Here is a 19641-nt window from a genome sequence, read left to right on the forward strand (position 1 = left end):
CGGGTGGTGACGTTAGCGGAAGCGGTGTCATGGCGACGGGGCATGGTGAGTGTTTCTATGGGGCCGGAGCCGGGGGACGGGGGCTCGGGGACGGGGCTTTGCCCCGTCCCCGAGCCCCCGTCCCCCGGCTCCGGCCCCCAGCTCTTTGTTTTGGGTGGCAACCCCCCTGAAAATCCTCTTGCAGATGGGGGAACGGAAGCTCCTGGTTCTTTTTGGCAGCCAGACCGGGACGGCTGAAGACACAGCGGAGAGAATCGGCAGAGAAGCCAAGCGCCGGCATTTCCAGTGCAGGGTGGAGGCGCTGGATAGTTATGAGGTGGTGAGTGATGGCGCGGTGAGGTGCTGCCGGGTATTTCTGGTTTTTTCTTCAGCTCCATCATCCGTATTTCAGGGACTTGGGCATCCTCTGTCCTTGCTGGGTGTCACCAAACCCTTCCCGAGGGCGGCTGGTGCTGAAGGGTGAAGGGGCTGGAGCACAAGTGTGATGGGAGCGGCTGAGGGAGCTGGGGGTTCAGCTGGAGAACAGGAGCTGAGGGGAGACCTTCTGATCTCTGACCTGCCTGAAAGGAGCTTGGAGCCAGGGGGGGTCGGGCTCTGCTCCCCAGGAACAAGCGCCAGGACCAGAGGAAACGGCCTCAAGTTGCGCCAGGGGAGGTTGAGGTTGGATCTGGGGAACAATTTCTTCCCCAAAGGGCTGCGGGGCATTGGAACAGGCTGCCCAGGGCAGTGGGGGAGTCACCATCCCTGGAGGGGTTGGACGGATGAGGTTCTTGGGGACATGGGTTAGTGCTAGCATTGGGTTAACAGTTGGACTTGATGATCTTAAACGTCTTTTCCAACCTAAACAATTCTATGATTCTAATATTTTGACAGGCACTGAAAGGTTTTCACATTTGGCTATTATTCCGCCATCTCTTCCCACTGCTCCCCACCCCTTCATACAGAAACTCCACATTTCCTCCTTAGTCAAACCAGCAGATGCATATGGGTCTCCCGATCTGAAATGAAATGGTGGTTATCACCATTTACGGTTGGTGAAGCCACTCGTGGCTATTGCAACCGTTCTGGAGGAGAGGACAGTCTGTCCCAGCCCATGTCCCCAGGGCTCGGGGAGGGACACCTGGGATGGAGCGAGGGCGCCCGCCCAGCCTGCTCTCTGCTGCTCTCCTGGGAGCAACAGTTCTGCAAAATCCACATGTTTAGTGACAGTTTTGGGTTAATGGTTGGACACAATGATCTTAAAGGTCTTTTCCAACCAAAATGATTCTATGATTCTAATTCAGCTGAAAACGCGTGAAAACTGAGCAATGACTCATGGAATAGAGTTTGTGTTAGATGACAGACGTTCAGCCATACCTTGCGAGGCGAGGAGCCAATGCTGTGGGCAGCACATGCCTGCAGAGGAAGTCGTGCCACATGGGGCTGCGGGTTTCATTTTGCTGTGGTCTGTCCATGGACTTGATGTGATGTGAGCAGCCACACTGGGACAGCCAGGACACGTGTTTGCATGCTGCTGACCTGAATGGGCCTTCCTGTGTTTGTGCCCACAGGCCAATCTCATCAATGAGCTGTTGGTGGTATTTGTGTGTGCGACCACCGGCCAGGGTGACCCCCCTGACAACATGAAGGTAGGATGTGCTCCTGTCCATGTTGCTTTTATATTCCTGGTCCAGTGACTGGATTTCTCTCTTGAAGCAACTTGAGCTACGGTTGTTTTTGGAGAGGGGAGCTCTGGAGCAGCACCAGTCACATCTCGTGTCACTGATGGGGCACAGGCAGGGAGCTGGTGAGGTTTCAGCAGTTTAACCAGTGAGAGGGGCTCTGCTGTTGCAAGAGCCACGGGGTTGTGGGGACTCACAGAGCGTCATCCTCCTGGCAGGTGGCAGTGGTGGCCACTTTCAGGGGTCTCCTCTGCAGAAGGCCATGCTCCCTGCTCTGTTGGGGCTCAGCACAGGGCAGGGGGGACCCGGTGGATGGGTGAACGAAGGACAGGCAGGCAGGGAAGGCTTCCTTGGCAGCAGCATGACTCCCCGGCTGTGTCCCTCGTAGATGTTCTGGCGGTTTCTGTTCCGGAAGAACCTGCCACCCGGTTCCCTGTGCCAGCTGGACTACGCCGTGCTGGGCCTCGGCGACTCCTCCTATCCCAAGTAAGCAGCTCTGCGGCTCCTCGCCTGCCCGTGGCAGCTGCTCCTCACAGCTCTGGCCATGGTGAGACCAGCGTGGCTGGAGAATGAAGGGGCAAGGGGGGACAGAGCCTGACTCTAGAGCAGCAGCTCAGACAAAACATAATTCCCACCAGCGTTAGCAATCCTGCTGTACCAGCCCGTATCCCTCCTAAACCCCAGAAATTGGGCTTGTGCCCATTTCTTTCCTCCTGGCCTCCTCAAGCAGCTGCTTTACTGCAGTGTGTCAGACTTCATTTTTCAGTCAGTTGTTACAGCCACACAGTTCTCTGAATTGCAGGAAGGCCTGTGCCACAGCAATTTCAGTGGACCAAGCCAATAGGAGACATGAAACACAGAGTTTTAGGTGGCAGCCAGCCCTGTTGGTCCCAGTTCTCTCCCTAAAGATGGTTCCCATGTGCCCAAAAGAGCTGTAGTGGCAGGGATGGGAGTGTGCCTGAGCTCTGTGTGGCACTGGGGGCTAGAGGGAAGGAAGCGTTTCTCTGCCCTGAGGGGAGGCTTGACCTCCTCAAGTCCCTTCTGGGAAGCTGGGCACAGCCTGTGTGGCCCGGCAAGTGGCACCCAGCTGCTTCTCCGAGCTGCCCCGGGATGGAGCATGGGCTGGGCCGGGTGCAGGGCTGGATTGTGTGTGCTGGTTGTGGCCAGACCTGCCTCTGTGCTTCTCTGACATAGCCCTAGCACTGTCAGCTGGCTCATGTAGCCAGTGCCTGCTGTCCTGCTGTAGGAGCCCTGCCCTCTGCAGCTGCCGTTATTCTCTGCTCAGGTTTAATTTTGTTGCGAAGAAGCTGCACAAACGGGTGCTACAGCTTGGGGGCAACCCTCTGCTGCCAGTGGCACTGGGAGACGACCAGCATGACTTGGGGTAAGAGCCTGGTGGAGCGGGGAGCCCTGGGGTGCAGTTTTGTCCTCGGGCTGGTGGCAGGGCTGTGTGTGCTTTCACAGAATCCCAGAATGTCAGGGATTGGAAGGGACCTCGAAAGCTCATCCAGTCCAATCCCCTCACCGGCGCAGGAACACCCAGATGAGGTTACACAGGAAGGTGTCCAGGCGGGTTGGAATGTCTGCAGAGAAGGAGACTCCACAACCTCCCTGGGCAGCCTGGGCCAGGCTCTGGCACCCTCACCGGGAAGAAGTTTCTTCTCATATTTAAGTGGAACCTCCTGTGTTCCAGTTTGTACCCATTGCCCCTTGTCCTATCATTGGTTGTCAGCGAGAAGAGCCTGTCTCCATCCTCCTGACACTCACCTTTTATATATTTATAAACATTAATGAGGTTGCCCCTCAGTCTCTTTACCCCAGCCTTGGGGACAGCAGCATGCTGCTCCCACACTGTGTCCTCTCCTGCACCCCAGATGTGGCCAGCAGCCTCCTGCTGCTCTCTGTGAACGTGCTGGTCTCTGCTCAGAACTCTTCTCCTGTGCCAGGTCCTGGATCACTTGCTTCTCCAGGGTGTCCCATGTCCGCCACCATGAGCCAAGGTCTCCTGGCTCTGCCCAGCCCTGTTCAGACTGGGGGACACTGTGTCACACAGCTGTGTACCTGCAGGCACTGCAGCAGCCTGAGCTGTACCGCTCACACAGGGCAGAGGCTGTGTGTGCCTCGGGGGGCAGTGGCTGTCACCAGCTGTGCTCGGCGGGTTCGTGGTTCTGCTCAGACGTTGGGCCCCAGAGAGTGAGTGAGAGCTTAGAGGGGCTGAGACATGTTTGCAGCCCTGAAGCTGTAAGGGAACAGCATGGAGTGACTGTTCAGCGAAAGAGGAGCAGAGGTGGCTTTGCAGGTGTGGCCCAGTGATGTCCGGGTGCTGGGGCAGCAGTGCTTGAGCCTGGAGGGCTGATGCTGCTCTGCTGCAGCCTGAATTTCCCACTTGCAGGCCAGATGCAGTGGTTGATCCATGGCTCCTAGCCTTATGGGACAAGATCCTCGCCTTGTATCCTCTCCCTCCTGGCCTTGAGATCATCAGTCCAGATGCACGGTGAGTGAAGAAGGTAGACGGGCACTGCTGGAGCTGCCTGGTGTGAAATGATTCCCTGGCTGTTCCCTGGAGTGTGGATATGCCCTGTTTCGACCAGGAAGCGTCCCCACACAGCTTCTGGTGTCCCAAGTCCCTGTCCGACTTTGGGCATGGGTGGCCCATCTCTCTCTGGATGGGGTGTCCCCTTGTTCCCTGGGTGTGTGTGTTAGCTGCCCCAACAGCGTTCTGCTCTTCTTACTGTCCTGATGTCCCTCTGCCCTTGGCAGACCTGCTGGGTGTGTGTTCCAGCCCCCCTCTGCCTGCTCCGGAGCCTGTGGGTTCTCCTTCTCCTGGCAGTCTGCATCGCATTCCTGTGCCACAGGCCAGCCCCAGGGGACAGGGACGAGGGGTAGTGGATACAGCGGGAGACTTCAGGCCTGTCCCTGCCTCCAGCCTCTGGTGCTGCAGCAGCAGAGGAGCCGTGGCATGGAGGTAACTGCATTGCTCTCCTGCCCACAGCCTGCCCCCCAAATACACCCTGCACTACCTGACTGAGGACTCCCCGCACCTCGACAGTGACCTGCTCCAGCCGGCAGCCCCCAGGGCTGTTCCCTCCGAGCTGCATCCCTTCGCAGCCCGCGTGCTGTCCAACCAGCGGGTCACGGCAGAATCCCATTTCCAGGATGTCCGGCTCATCGAGTTTGATGTCACAGGCTCAGGGATCACGTGAGCATTTTCCTGACTCCCCCAAACTTTGCTGTGCAGGATCAGGTGTCTCGTAGCCTGCCTTCCTCTTACACTTCCCTTAGTCAGGAATATCTGAGGCTGCAGCCTTGTGGACATGGTCACCACTGTGCTGTCCCCTCTGTGACAAAGCCAGGGGCATATGGCAGCGTGGGTCCTGCCCACGGACCAGCTCTCTTTGTCTTGTCAGGTTAGAGAGCACAGTGTTAGTGACATTGGCAGTTTGGGTGAGCTGTGGCCTCTCCCCGGGTGCAGATGCTGTGGGGATGGTGGTGCTGTGACCCTGGGCTTGCTCCGTGGCCACCTTGGCAAGTCCCGCTGCATCCGCAGGTTCAGTGCGGGGGACGTGGTGATGATCCAGCCCCAGAACTGCCCCGAAGACGTGCAGCAGTTCTGCCAGCTCCTGCGACTGGATCCAGACAGACGCTTTGTGCTGAAGCCCACAGAGCCTGGTGGGTCCTGCCTGCTGCTCCTTTCCATCCCTGCTGGGATGGGACAGCCCCTGAGCTCCGGCCCAGCCTGGAGCTCTGCTTTTCCTTTGCTTTAGGTACAGTAAATGGGGCGTTGCAAGTAGCTGAAAGATGCAGAACCTCTGCCTGTCTCACAGTGCGGAGGGCTCACCTTCCCTACCGGCGCTCTGTGCCTGCACATCCCACATTAGGGCCAGTGTGAGTTGTGGGAGGGACCCAGCAGTGCCTGAGTTGCACCCACGCCTTGTGTCTTTGCCCCCCCAGCACAGAGCATGAAGGATCCTGAAGGCCTCAGTCAGATTGCTCACAGTGCTGCCTCATCCTGGGGAAGCCAGAGCTGCAGGGACAGCAGGCAGATGGTGCTGGGGCATCCGTCCCGGTGCTGGCCCTGAGTGTTTCTCGCTGCCTTACAGGCACGTCCCTCCCTGCCCTCTTGCCACAGCCCTGCACCATCCGGCACCTGGTCACACACTACCTGGACATCTCCTGCGTGCCGCGGCGCTCCTTCTTTGAGCTCTTGTCCTACTTCTCTACGAATGAGCTGGAGCGGGAGAAGTTGCAGGAGTTCAGCTCTGCCCAGGGCCAGGAGGAGCTGTACAGCTACTGCAACCGGCCCCGCAGGACCACGCTCGAGGTAAGGCCGGGGGAGCATGGCAAACCCTCTCCATGCAGGCTGTGCCATGGTGTAAAGCAGGCAGATGATCAGCTGTGATTTCTTGGCCCAGGAATTTAATCTACTTCACTTTTGAATCACACAGAATCACAGAATGTCAGGAATTGGAAAGGACCTCAAAAGATCATTCAGTCCAATCCCCCACCGGAGCAGGAACACCTAGATGAGGTTACACAGGAAGGTGTGCAGGCAGGTTTTGGATGTCTGCAGAGAAGGAGACTCCACAACGCCCCTGGGCAGCCTGGTCCAGTGTTCTGTTAACCTCACTGAGAAGAAGTTTCTTCTCAAATTTAAGTGGAACCTCTTGTGTTCCAGTTTGAACCCATTGCCCCTTGTCTTATCATTGGTTGTCACCGAGAAGAGCCTGGCTCCATCTTTGTGACACTCACCCTTTATGTATTTATAAACATTCATGAGGTCACCCCTCAGTCTCCTCTTCTGCAAGCTCAAGAGCCCCAGCTCCCTCAGCCTTTCCTCACACGGGAGATGCTCCACTCCCTTCAGCATCTTTGTTGCCCTACACTGGACTCTCTCCAGCAGTTCCCTGTCCTTCTGGAACTGAGGGGCCCAGAACTGGACACAATATTCCAGATAAAAGTGAAGTGTCCTTGGACTTCCACTGATGGTTAAGACCTGCTCCAAATCCTTCTGGGCTCTGTGGTGTGCCCTGTGCTGCAGCCTGGGGTGAGGGGAGGGCAGTGGGGTGGGGTGGTTGGTGCTCAGTGGTACCCAGAGTGGTGCCTTTGGTGGGAGACAGCAGTGTGGGACCCCCTGGAGCCCCTGGAGCAGGCTGGCTGCCTTCAGGGAGTATCAGCTCTCACCCCACCTTGGCTTTGCAGGCCCTCTGGGATTTCCCTCACACCACGTGTGCTGTTCCACCCGAATACCTGCTGGACCTCATCCCTCGCATCAGGCCCCGCGCCTTCTCTATTGCCTCCTCCACGCTGGTAAGAGCTCAGCCCTTTTCTGACTCACGGCAGGCTCTGAGCTGAGGGTCTGGCGGGGCCAAGGCATGTCGTGGATGTTCAGGCTGGTCTCCCAGGCCCTCTGAGCACCCACAGCCCACCCGAACCTCCCACTCTGCTGTGACTGTGTGGCAGGTCCATGTGCTGATGTCAGCCCCCAGGCTGTACCAGTCTCCGAGTTAAGGTGCTTGCCCTCCTGCAGCCCTGCGAGTTCTGGGGCTGGCCCAGGGCCCTGCAGAGCTCTGGTGTCCTCATTGTGGGGCTGTGGGAGTTGGTGCCTGGGAGCATCCCTGGGTGGTGTGTCCAGGGGAGGGGACAGTGCTGCTTCCTGCTGCTGCCGAGAGGTGGCAGTGGGACCTGGCTCGGTGGCTTGGCAGATGTCAGCTCACACACAGTGGCGTTTGTCCTCCATGGGGACCTCGGGTTTGACAGTCTCTGGCTGTTGCCAGCTGTGCACAGCATTCCTGCAGCAGTGCTTCTCTGAGAAAACCCCCTTCCCTATTGGAAAGGTTTGGGCAAGGGTGTGCTCCGTTCTGTGTCTGAGTGGCTGTTTCAGGCTGGGACAAGTGCTGCAGATGCACTGGCAGGGGCTGGCCACAGACTTTGTCCTGGAGGAGGCACTGGGATCTTTGGGCAGAGCCGCGCTGCATGTCTTCTCATTTCTCATGGCTCCTGTCTGGACACAGGCTCACCCTGACTGCATCCAGATCCTCGTGGCAGTCGTGTGGTACAAGACACGGCTCAGCAAACCCCGCCGTGGGCTCTGCTCTACCTGGTTGGCTTCTCTCAACCCAGAGCAAGGTAATTGCTTGGACTCTGTGAGAACCCCGTGTGCTTGCTGCAGCAACCAGGGCTGATTCCATGGGGCCGCAGTGGAGCTGTGTGCTGGAGCTGCTTGGACCCTGAGTGGAGGACACCCCCATGGGTAGCTGGAATCATAGAATCATAGAATCACTTTGGTTGGAAGAAACCTTTAAGGTCATCAAGTCCAACCATAACCTAAATCTAGCACTAAACCACGTCCCTAAGAAGCTCGTCTCCGCGTCTGTTCAACCTCTCCAGGGATGGTGACTCCACCACTGCCCTGGGCAGCCTGTTCCAGTGCCCGACAGCCCTTTCCATGAAGAAATTTTTCCTAATATCCAATCTGAACCTTCCCTGGCGCAACTTGAGGCTGTTTCCTCTCATCCTATCACTTGCTACTTGGGAGAAGAGACCAACCCCCTCCATGCTACAGCCTCCTTTCAGGCAGTTCAGAGATCAGGTCTCCCCTCAGCTCCTGTTCTCCAGGCCGAACCCCCCAGGTCCTTCAGCCGCTCCCATCACACTTGTGCTCCAGCCCCTTCCCCAGCTCTGTTCCCTTCTCTCAACTTGCTCCAGCACCTCAAGGGCTTTCTTGTCGTGAGGGGCCCAAAACTGAGCAGCTTGCCTTGGCAGGATAGACTGAACTCCTTCCTCGCTGCTCCCATCTTTAGAGCATGGTATGTTCGTCCAGCTTGCCCTGAGCACCCTGAGCTCTTGGTTTTCTCCCAGCTGCTCAACTCTCCTGCTCCCAGCACCAGCTCCCAGCACCAGCTGTCCCACCACAAGCTGCTCTGGTGTCCTGGAGGTGGTTGTGCTCTGGCTGCTGGATACCTGCAGCCCCATAGCACCAGCTTTGGGAAGGACAGTCCTTCCTTGGAGCACATCCATCCTGTCCTTCAAAACCTGTGTGTGCTGCTCATCTGTTCTAACCACAAAACCCCTCCAGCTGCATCCCCAAGCACATGTGACAAGCTCATGGGGTCTTCTTGCTGCAGGATGGCAGATAATTGCTCTGTATGACTTCAGGGTGAGATTGGGTCTTCTCAGAGTACCCAGGTGGGGATCTTCATCCTCCTCTGGCTCCCAGAGGAGGCAAGTTTGGCCCTTCCTTACTCGACAGCCAGGCTGAGATCCCTGCGCGGCTGCACCACTGCCCTCCCTGGCACCAGCTGTATGGGAGAAGGCTGTCCCACAGCCTGTGTGCTGTGGGGCTCTTGCCTTGCTCTGGGCTTCACTTGGGTGCTTGCAGGGACCGCACTGAGACAGCTGAAGCACTTTTCATACACACATAGTGTGCCTGTGGCTCCAGGGGTGCCTCGGTGCCGGGGTGGGGGTGAGGCAGGTGTTGCCTGTATCTTTGAAGCATCCTGGAAGGGCTGGATATCTGGCACCTCCTCCGCAGGGTGTCAAGGTGCAATGGTGCAGGGGTGATTCTAGCCGTGCTGTTTGTTTTGCAGGTGATGTCCGGGTGCCTCTTTGGGTGAAGAAAGGAGGAATGAAGTTCCCAGCAGACCCTGAGACCCCTGTGCTCATGATTGGCCCTGGCACAGGGGTGGCACCTTTCCGAGCAGCGATTCAGGAGCGGGTAGCACAAGGACGTGGAGGTGAGGGTTTCAGGATGCTCTTTGCTGCAGACAGGTCTGTGTTCAGCAGATGGAAAGGAGGGACTGCGGCTCCTGAGGGTTTGAACGGGCCCAGGCTCTGCTGTGTTTGAGTGGGGGCAAGCTGGGCTCCAGGGCAGGGGAGGATGAGAGCCTGGTGTTTGCAGCCTGGGGGGTTATTCATAGGCTGTACGGCTCCATGGGTTGGGGTAGAGCCCTGGAGAGGCTCTTTCTTGGCTCTCTGCGAGTGGAGATGAGTTACTGAGTTCATCCTCAGCTGCACAAGGAATCATGCCTCCACCCTTGTCCTATCCTATCGACGCGCAGGAAGTCAAGGAAGGGAGCCAGGAGACCTGCGTGGTTAAACAGGGAACTGCTGGGCAAACTCAAGTGGAAGAGGAGGGTTTACAAATCATGGAAGGAGGGGCTGGCCACTTGGGAAGAATATAAGGCTGTTGTCAGAGGATGTAGGGAGTCAACTAGGAAAGCTAAGGCCTCCTTAGAGTTAAACCTGGCGAGAGGGGTCAAGGACAACAGGAAGAGCTTCTTCAAATATATGGCAGATAAAACTAACACCAGAGGCAATGTAGGCCCACTGATGAACGGGGTGGGTGCCCTGGTGACAGAAGATACAGAGAAGGCAGAATTACTGAATGCCTTCTTTGTCTCTGTCTACTCTGCCGGAGGCTGTCCTGAGGAGCCCCGTACCCCTGAGGCCCCAGAGGAAGGCAGGGCAATGGAGGAGTTTGCCTTAGTTGATGAGGACTGGGTTAGGGACCAGTTAAGCAATCTGGACATCCATAAATCCATGGGTCCAGATGGGATGCACCCGCGGGTGCTGAGGGAGCTGGCTGAAGTCATTGCCGGACCACTCTCCATCATCTTTGCCAAGTCTTGGGAAATGGGAGAGGTGCCTGAGGACTGGAGGAAAGCAAATGTCACTCCGGTCTTCAAAAAGGGCAAGAAGGAGGACCCGGGCAACTATAGACTGGTCAGCCTCACCTCCATCCCTGGGAAGGTGATGGAACACCTTATCCTTGGTGCCATCTCGAGGTATATCAAGGATAAGAGGGTCATCAGGGACAGTCAACATGGCTTCACCAAGGGGAAGTCGTGTTTGACTAACCTCATAGCCTTTTATGAAGATGTAACGAGGTGGATTGATGATGGCAGAGCAGTGGATGTGGTCTACCTTGACTTCAGCAAAGCATTTGACACCGTCTCCCACAGCATCCTCACGGCAAAACTGAGGAAGTGTGGACTGGATGATCGGGTAGTGAGGTGGACCGCGAACTGGCTGAAGGAAAGAAGCCAGAGAGTCGTGGTCAATGGGGCGGAGTCTGGTTGGAGGCCTGTATCTAGTGGAGTGCCTCAAGGGTCGGTTCTGGGACCAATACTATTCAATATATTCATCAATGACTTGGATGAGGGAATTGAGTGTACTATCAGCAAGTTTGCTGATGACACCAATCTGGGAGGAGTGGCTGACACGCCAGAGGGCTGTGCTGCCATCCAGCGAGATCTGGACAGGCTAGAGAGTTGGGCGGGGAAAAATGTAATGAAATATAACAAGGGAAAATGTAGAGTCTTGCATCTGGGCAGGAGCAACCCCAGGTTCCAGTATAGGTTGGGGAATGACCTATTAGAGAGCAGTGTAGGGGAAAGGGACCTGGGGGTCCTGGGGACAGCAGGATGACCATGAGCCAGCACTGGGCCCTTGTGGCCAGGAAGGCCAATGGCATCCTGGGGTGTATTAGAAGTGGGGTGGTTAGTAGGTCGAGAGAGGTTCTCCTTCCCCTCTACTCTGCCCTGGTGAGACCTCATCTGGAATATTGTGTCCAGTTCTGGGCCCCTCAGTTCCAGAAGGACAGGGAACTGCTGGAGAGAGTCCAGCGCAGGGCCACAAAGATGATTAAGGGAGTGGAGCATCTCCCTTATGAGGAAAGGCTGAGGGAGCTGGGTCTCTTTAGCTTGGAGAAGAGGAGACTGAGGGGTGACCTCATTAATGTTTATAAATATATAAAGGGTGGGTGTCACGAGGATGGAGCCAGGCTCTTCTCTGTGACAACCAACAGTAAGACAAGGGGTAATGGGTTCAAGCTGGAACACAAGAGGTTCCACTTAAATTTGAGAAGAAACTTCTTCTCAGTGAGGGTGACGGAACACTGGAACAGGCTGCCCAGGGAGGTTGTGGATTCTCCTTCTCTGGAGACATTCAAAACCCGCCTGGACGCCTTCCTGTGTAACCTCACCTAGGTGTTCCTGGCCTGGCAGGGGGATTGGACTAGATGATCTTTCGAGGTCCCTTCCAATCCCTAACATTCTGTGATTCTGTGTGATTCTGTGATCCTCATGCCCCTGGCTCAGCCATGGGTCTCAGCAGGAAGCTAAGGCTGGTGGAGGGGAACAGGCAGCCCTGGGGGGCTCTTCTTGCCCTACCCGTCCCCCACCTCCTGCTTTTCCAGCACACAGGGGCCTTTGGTTGCCACAGGTCACCTGGCTTCGCACTCACATGACTCCTGGCTCTGCCAGGCACAGCAGAGAGGTGAGAGCCTTGGGGGTCTGCCACAGGTCCCGTGGCCACCAACAGCCCCCAGCCCTCGCAGGCCGTTCGGTCCCCCCAGCACAGCCCCTGTGCTCTGCTCTGCAGGGAACTACTTGTTCTTTGGCTGCCGCCAGAAATCCAAGGACTTCTACTGCCAGGCGGAGTGGGAAGAGCTGGTGACAAAGGGCTTCCTGATGCTCTTCACGGCCTTCTCCAGGGACCAGGTTAGTTCCCAGACCAGGAGGGTGGATACAGAAGCATCTAAAGTAGCACTGATGGGACTCTGCCAGTGTTTCTGGCCCCTGTACCTGCTGGCATGGCCTATGAAGGGCCTGGTGGGCTGTCACAGTGGTCACCTCGCTCCCCCACAACCCCTCAGTGCCACTGCCCAGCCGGGACACGCCTGGCTGAGTTGAGCTAGAAAGGTTTCTGGGACAGGGCTGGTGAGCGCCGGAGCAGATAAGGCGTTAACCAGCTTTGTTTGGCTCGACCACGTGAGCGATAAAAGGCTCCCAAGCCTCTCCGGGGGTGTCACCAGGCAGTAACCTTTCTTGGTTGGTTGCCACCCTCCCCACCGTGTCTCTGATCGCTGGCTGCAGCCGAGGAGCTCAGCCTCTGTGCCAGCTCGCCTCGTACAGGAGAAAGTTCCCTGGAGGTACGAGCACCCCAACACTCAGCCCCCCTCTTCTCAGGCAGTGTCTCGGCAATTCTCAGCCCCTCTTTGGGCTGCGGGGTGTTTTTTTACATTGCTGGAGAGGCTCTGTGAGCAGCAGCTCTGTTTCACTGCCCTGTCCCTTGGTGGCATTGGAAGCTCAGCCTGCCTTTGAAACAAAGAGATCTGATAACAAGGATCAGTGAGAATGGGGATTTCTAGGCAGCTCAGCTGCACCCGTCCTTTTCTCCTGGCTGTGTGCAGGCATTGACATGAAGCCAGCATCTTTTATCCAGTCGCTTGTAAGGCATGAGCTGAATGCCTCTGTGAAGCCTTTCCAAGCCTTTGATGAACAGGAGCAGCACTGCAGAGGTTTGTTGGGTCACCAGTCTGCCTTTTTTCTGGTGGCTCACACAGTAAAGGGGGATCTGCTGCTCCCCAAATCTGGAGAGTGGCCCCAGAGCCTCCTCCTGCCTTTGCAGACTCTGGAGGGACAGGACTGGCATCAGAGTGTGCTGCCCAGCTTCCCAGCTCCGCCTGCTCTGTGTGGCAAAGCAGTTTGTCATGAGGATCCTCTGCCACTGAATCCTTGCCATGCTGCACAGAGAGGCAAGTGGGAGTGCAGCCAGATATGTCACATTGGGCCATTGTACCTGCAGCTCGAGGAGGTGCCACAGCCATTAACTCGTCAAAAAGTTTGTTTTCAAAGAGCTTGACAGGAGCTGGGATGCTCCATAGCTGAGCAGGATTTCCTTCTTCTCTCCGTAAGGTCCCCTTGCAGTGACCTTCTGTCACATCACATCTGCCCCGTGCCACAGACTGATTGATCCCAGCCTCACATGGCTGCTGCTAGTTCTCAGCAGGATGCCCTGGGCTTTAGCTGAGAAGTCGTGACCTGAGTTTGTCGCTGGGTGCTCTGGTTTCTAGGTGGCCGCAGGTCCTTAGGTGACCTGCTCGGAGCCCCAGCCTCGGCAGAGCCTCTGTCAGCACTTGGCTGATTAATGCTGATGATGCTGAACTGAGCTGCCGTCTGGCTGTGTTCGTGCTTGTGACGGGCTTGCTGACCTCCTGCATGGCTGGCAGCTGGGTCGGAGCTGTGGGGCCATGCCTGGGGGAGACCAGCCTCTCCTGTGCAATGCAGCCAGTGGAGCCACGTGGGACCTGCTGACCGCGCAGTGGCCGGCTCTCGTGCAAGGTCCCTGCGTCAGGGCAATCCCTGGTGTCAATCCAGGCTGGGGATGAAGGGGTGGAGGGCAGCCCTGCCAAGAAGGGCTTGAGTGTGCTGGGTGATGAAAGATGGTGCATGAGCTGCCATGTGCACCTGCAGCCCAGAAACCACCCGTGTCCTGGGCTGCATCCCCAGCCTCGTGGGCAGCAGGTGCTGGGAGGGGATTCTGCCCCTCTGCCCCACTCTGGTGAGACCCCCCCTGCAGCGCTGGTCCAGCTCTGGGTCCTCAGCACAGGACAGACATGGACCTGCTGGAGAGGGGCCAGAGGAGCTCCAGAAATGATCCGAGGCTGGAACAGCTCTGCTGGGAGGACAGGCTGAGAGAGTTGGGGGGTTCAGCTGGAGAAGAGAAGCTCTGGGGATACATTAGTGCGGCCTTTCTGGACTTCAAAGGGGCCGATAAGAAAGATGGGGACAGACTTTTGAGCAGGGCCTGTTGTGACAGGACAAGGGGTGATGGTTTTAAACTAAAGGAGGGAGATTCAGGCTGGACATGGGGAAGAAATTGTTGCCCCTGAGGGTGGTGAGAGCCTGGCCCGGGTTGGCCAGAGAGGTGGTGGATGAACCATCCCTGGAGACATCCCAGGCCAGGCTGGATGGGGCTCTGAGCAACCTGAGCTGGGTGAAGATGTCCTTGCTCATGGGAAGGTCCCTTCAAGCCAAACTATTCTGTGATTCTGTGATTCTGTGACAGCCGAGCTGGTTCCTGCTCGGGGTGGTCCCCACACACACTTCCAAAGCCGCACACAGGGAGCGTGAGCTGCAGCAAGAGCCTTGTCGCCTTTGGTGCTGGATGGGAGGAGGGGAGGAGGCTGTGCCTGCGGCTCAGCTTCCCACTGTGCATGGTGGGACATGTGGTAGTGTGCCTGGCCTCCATCACAGTGTCACCTTTGTCACGGAGGAGCCGTCAGGGCTGGCAGTGAATTCAGGCACGTTGGCAATGGTGTCCCTCTTGGGCAGAAGCCAGGGCCGTGGGCAGTTGCTTGGAAGCTGAAATCTTGTGGGTTAACCCTTTGGGAACTCTGTTGGGCTGTGCTGTGCCAAAAGGCAGGCCCTAAGCACAGTGGAGGGGCAGGAGGAGGGGACCTGAGGCTGTCCCCTGTGCTCCCTGCCCTTCCCAGCTGTGTGAGGCCTCCAGCAGGTGACAGGGCTGGGACCGGCAGCGGGGGGTGCGGGGAAGGGTCTGTGCCCTGCGGCAGTCCTGGCATGGGGGGCACTGAGCATCCTCTGCCCAAGAGGAGAGGAGAGGAGAGGAGGAGAAGCCTTTGCAGGGACTCCTCAGCTCCTGGCCATGGCTCTTCCCCAGTGCTGGAGCAGGCAGCGAGCAGCCAAATGATTTGGGGGGGCTACTTGGGGTGCATTCCCCACTGCTGCTGCACATATCTCCCACCAGTCCGTCCCAGAGCACTTACATGAGGTGTGGGGATCCCCTTCCCTGTGTGATGGTTGATCCAGCTGCTTCTCCCAGTGCTCCCCGCTCTGGGGGCTGTTCTGCCTCCAGCTCTTGCAAACGGCCCCTGGGACCAGTCCCTGGGGGTGCTGCCGGAGCTGGTGGGCTCAGCGCCATGTTTCCCCACAGGAGGAGAAGATTTACGTTCAGCACCGCATCCGGGAGAACCGAAGGCTGGTGTGGGAGCTGCTGAGCAGCCGGAGCGCTCATGTCTACCTGGCTGGGTGAGTGAGAGGTCTCTGCCCAGGGACTGGGGAGCGGGGCTGCACATCGCTGCTTCTCCACCTCTCTGAGCCCTTCCCTTGGCTCAGCCTCTGGAGCGAGCTCACGCTGCACGCCGGCATGTCTCTGGGGTGCACTGGCCGCTGCAGAAGACCCAGCTCATTCCTTCTCTACATACATCCTGCTCCACAAACCCTGCACTCAGAGGGCCATTTCTCACCTACCCCACGCTCCGGTTAGGAGAGGCAGAGCTGACACCGTGGTAAAGGTGCCCCAGCCGACCCCGTGAGTCCATCCCTCCAACTGCCAGCGCCCGTTACTGGCATCACCTGAAAGCGAGCTGCCTCTGAGCTGTGGCAAATTCATACATGGGAGAGCACCAGCCTCCTTCACACCCCTCTCCTCCAGCGGGGCTTGGTGAAACCAGAGATAAAGGCTTGTGTGGTTCCTGTGGCTGCTCGGCTGGACAGGAGGATTTTAAAGCACAATATACCAGGGCTCCATTGGTGCTGGGGCTTGTGAGCAACAGCTTTTGGGACCCTTGGCACATTCTTGCTGGCTCTTTGCACCCAAAACTGCCTTCCTGGAGCAACGATGAGACGCACTGCACCACAGCCTTCCTCCTTGGTTGCCTTGGGCTGGTTGGAAATCTTGAGCTGTTGGCCAAAAAGTGGGGCCTGGCCTTTGGAGGCAGAGCATCTGCAGCTCTGTTTGTAGCTCTGTGGCTCTTTTCCTGGGCAAAGCCCTTAACCTGCCTGCCCCTGTCGCTGCCTGTGTGGCAGGGAGGAGGCTGCTCACCGGCTGCCTGGGGTGAGTGTTGTGAAATGCTTTGGGCTCCTTGAGCTGGCGAGAGGCTGGCGCTGGTGTTTGTCGTGCACCCTGTGACCTGGAAAGCACTGCAAACCTGTGCCTGGCTGTCGACACGAGCAGCAATTGCAGGAGGCTCTTTCCTGCCTGTCCCCCGCGGGAGCCGGAACTTCCCTGGTGCCTCGCAGGGTGCGACTGGCCTCGCCGCATTCCTGGGAGAAGGAGATTTTTGTTTACTGCCCGGGAAGCGGAGGCCAGGCCGCCCACCGCTCCGTCGGTCGCTGCTGCACCAGCGCTGCCGCCTGCTCTGGCGTCCCTCGCTGCCTTGTGGGGCTTCCTGGGGCCCATATCCCAAACCGGTCCTTCCTACCCACGGATCTGGCATTTGGGTTTGGGTTCCTCCATCAAGCTGCGCTTGGGACTTGGGGTTGTACCTCCATCTACAGCCCAAGTGCTGAGACCGTTGGGTGACCAATGGGCACCGTGTCTTGATAGCTCTGTCCTCTCTGTCCATCCTCTTTGCCACTCTCTGGTGTTGATGGAAACACCCTGGGGGCTGCCAGAAAAGGATCAGTGTCTCAGAAAGAGCCAGGCTTGCACAGCAATCCCCCCTGCGGGATTTTGCAGTGGCCGTGAGGATGGTGTTTTGGACACTGGGGTTGCTGTGAGACCCATCTCACTGGGGTCTGTCCCTGGCACGGGGTAGCTCTCAGCCCTGATCGGGCAGGTGGGATCTGAGAGCCTCATCCACCTTGTACAAGTGACAACTGTCCTGTTTGCAGGGGACATGTTCCCCCCGTCCTGTGCAGCCCGCACCACATGTAAAGACACCCAGGATCCTAGTGCCCTTCCCTTCCTGCAGACTCTGAACTGCCAGTCAGGTGCCAAATGGGAAGGTGCAGGTAGGCTTGCCTGAAAATGACCTTTTTTTCCCCTAAAAATAGTATTCACAGCTTCAGCCAAACTAGGAGAAAGATGGAGAAAGTGGGTCCGGGGCTGTGTGTCCCCGAGCAGGGGCCTGGGCCCCGCAGCACGGTGTGTCTGCCTTCCCAGGGGCTGGGGAGCCAGGGCTGGATCTGCTCAATGACTGTGCCAGCTTATCCCACCCAGGGACAAAACGCTTGAAAATATCTCTTTTTCTGCAAAAAATAGATACTTGACATGTTTTCCATCACAAGCCCAGCTACATTATCTCACACTTGCATATCAGGGCCTGACTCAGAAACAATGCGACTCTTCCAAAAAAAGAAGACCTCCTTTCTGTGTATTTTGGGATGTTAATCAACTTCAAACGCAAGTCAGAATTCTGCCTTGTTCTTGGGAAACAGCAAGGACATTGCCAGATGCTTGTGCCAGTTGGAGCAGCCTGGGAAATTTTTTATTAGATGTTTTTTTGTCACATAGTCAGTTCATCAAATGAAACTCTCTCCAAGAAAAGGTCTGAATTTCTTATTTCCCATAAGAAATAATTGTGCTTGAGAGCGTTGAATCCTATTTGGGAATTTTCTTCACAGGAGCTTCACATTTGAGGTTTGAACTGGCTTTCGTTACAAATGTTGCCATCAAAACAATCATGTCCGATTTCTTGAAAGGAGGCAGCGATGGACGGAAGCGGCTGCTCCTTTGCAGCGATCGTCTTACCCGGCTTGGGATCGGACATGTTTCCATTGAATGTTTCCCCTGAGATGAAAAGACAGTTTCCTGCCCTCCTGCTGATGAATTGTGACTCGTGCATATTCCCCATGTCCCTCTAACGAGGACGATGGGAAATGGAGCACTACAGGGGCTGGAGTTAAGGCTACTGAGCTGTGATGCTCCTTTGCCAGGGACTGGGTACCGAGGCCACGTCTTTGCCTGCAAATGCCAGCACTAAGAAGCCTGATGTGGATAACGGGGCTGCTCTCCAGGGAGTGGTATGAGCCACCTCTCCAAGCCTCTCATTTATTCTGTGCCAGGCAGCCGGTGTTGCGGGGTGAGGCAGGTTCCCACCGCCCTGCTGCAGCCGCAGCCCGTGCCGGCGGCCGTGGGTTTGGCCGCAGGGACTACTGCCCCACTGCTGGGCTGCACCGGAGCACCAGGGATGCAGACATGGCCCTGGTTTTTCTGTTCACCCTCCATCGTGCCTCCTACTCTCTCTTCCAGGAATTCCAAGCAGATGCCAACAGCCGTGGCTGAAGCCCTGCAGTCGGTGTTGCAGCTGGAAGGTGGCCTGTCGCCCTCAGAAGCAGAGAAGCATTTAGCAGCCCTGGAACGGTCCCAGCGCTTCCAGTCTGAAACCTGGTCATAAGCCTGGCTCCCTATCCCCTCCGCCCCCAAACTCAGCCTGAATAAAGGAGCCAGCAAAGTGGTTCGCCTCTGGCATCATCCTTGGGCTGAGATTACCCCAGCCAGGGCAGGGGCCTGACAGAGGGGCTGGATTTACCAACCAGCTCTTCCCTGATGGCAACAGGGCCACAGCGGGCAGGGGAACCCCTCTCCTGGGGGGTGGATTTGGCAGGGGTGAAGTCTGGCTCCCTATGCCCACACCACACCGGGGCGGAGGTGAGAGGTCTTGGTGGTGGGTGCTGCTGGCTGGCTCCAGCGTGGGACCGAGCTGCCATCCTGCGTGGGACTGAGCTGCCATCCCACGTGGGACCGAGCTGCCGTCCTGCGTGGGACTGAGCTGCCATCCTGCCTGCCCCAGCTCCTGGAGTCCTCGCGCTGGGTGAGCAGCACCCATGGGCATTGCTAGAGCTACAGCGCTGGCAGCGGCCATTGTTTGTGGTAGGACCTAGAGGAAGTGATCTGTGCGTGGCAATCTCTCCACCCTGGCATTACTCAGCGGCAGCAGTGCTTGCTGCAGGAGGCTGCCTGGACAGACCTGTTCCCCTTGTCTCTGGTGGCTGAGGCCAGCAGGGCTGGGCGCAGGAGGAAGCTTCCATCCCTCTGTCTCTGCTGACAGTTCATCTTTCTGAGCCTGCTCTATGCTGAGGTCTGAGCTCCCTGAGGACCAGTTCCCCCTGAGTTCCCCTGTTCCCTGAGCGCCAGCTCTGCTAGACCATCCTCCACCCTATTCTGGGAGCCACTTCCAGCCGGGAATGGGCGAGCCGGCAGCCTCCAGCGCTTTCCCTGGCAGCCTCAGGGCCGTGTGCCCTCCTCGCCCGGCCACTGCCCCACTGGGACCCGTGCCACCATCTTCCTCACCCAGTTAGTGAACTTGGTGCCACTGTAAATAGCAATTAGGGCCCAGGGCATGAATCAGCCGGGGACAGTCCCTGGGCTCAGGCTGGGACAGGAAGGGACAGTGGGGCCACACCACGCCTGTGACCCAGCCACCTTCCCATGCGCCGGATTGTGGGGTCCTGCC

At 57.4% G+C, this 19641-nt stretch overlaps 1 protein-coding gene across 1 annotated transcript; it reads left to right on the plus strand.

Annotated features, from left to right (window-relative positions):
• Positions 1–2: 2 nt before the first annotated feature.
• Positions 3–18642, plus strand: NDOR1 (NADPH dependent diflavin oxidoreductase 1). Its single transcript, XM_065648321.1, has 15 exons — positions 3–45; positions 185–319; positions 1551–1628; positions 2050–2147; positions 2947–3045; positions 4054–4155; positions 4654–4860; positions 5209–5330; positions 5762–5982; positions 6861–6968; positions 7673–7787; positions 9248–9394; positions 12042–12160; positions 15396–15490; positions 18438–18642. Exons 1-15 carry the CDS (start codon positions 43–45, stop codon positions 18580–18582), a joined length of 1794 nt encoding a protein of 597 aa, XP_065504393.1. The 5' UTR covers positions 3–42; the 3' UTR covers positions 18583–18642.
• The last annotated feature ends 999 nt before the right edge of the window (positions 18643–19641 follow it).

Source organism: Caloenas nicobarica, chromosome 19, assembly GCF_036013445.1.
Source record: "Caloenas nicobarica isolate bCalNic1 chromosome 19, bCalNic1.hap1, whole genome shotgun sequence".
Lineage (NCBI taxonomy): Eukaryota > Metazoa > Chordata > Aves > Columbiformes > Columbidae > Caloenas > Caloenas nicobarica.

Bases quoted from the DNA above. Each gene is read 5' to 3' on its own strand.
- NDOR1 (XM_065648321.1), top strand. The intron at 4,156-4,653 runs GTGAGTGAAGAA...TCCTGCCCACAG, and splicing joins ATCATCAGTCCAGATGCACG to CCTGCCCCCCAAATACACCC. The intron at 12,161-15,395 runs GTTAGTTCCCAG...GTTTCCCCACAG, and splicing joins CGGCCTTCTCCAGGGACCAG to GAGGAGAAGATTTACGTTCA.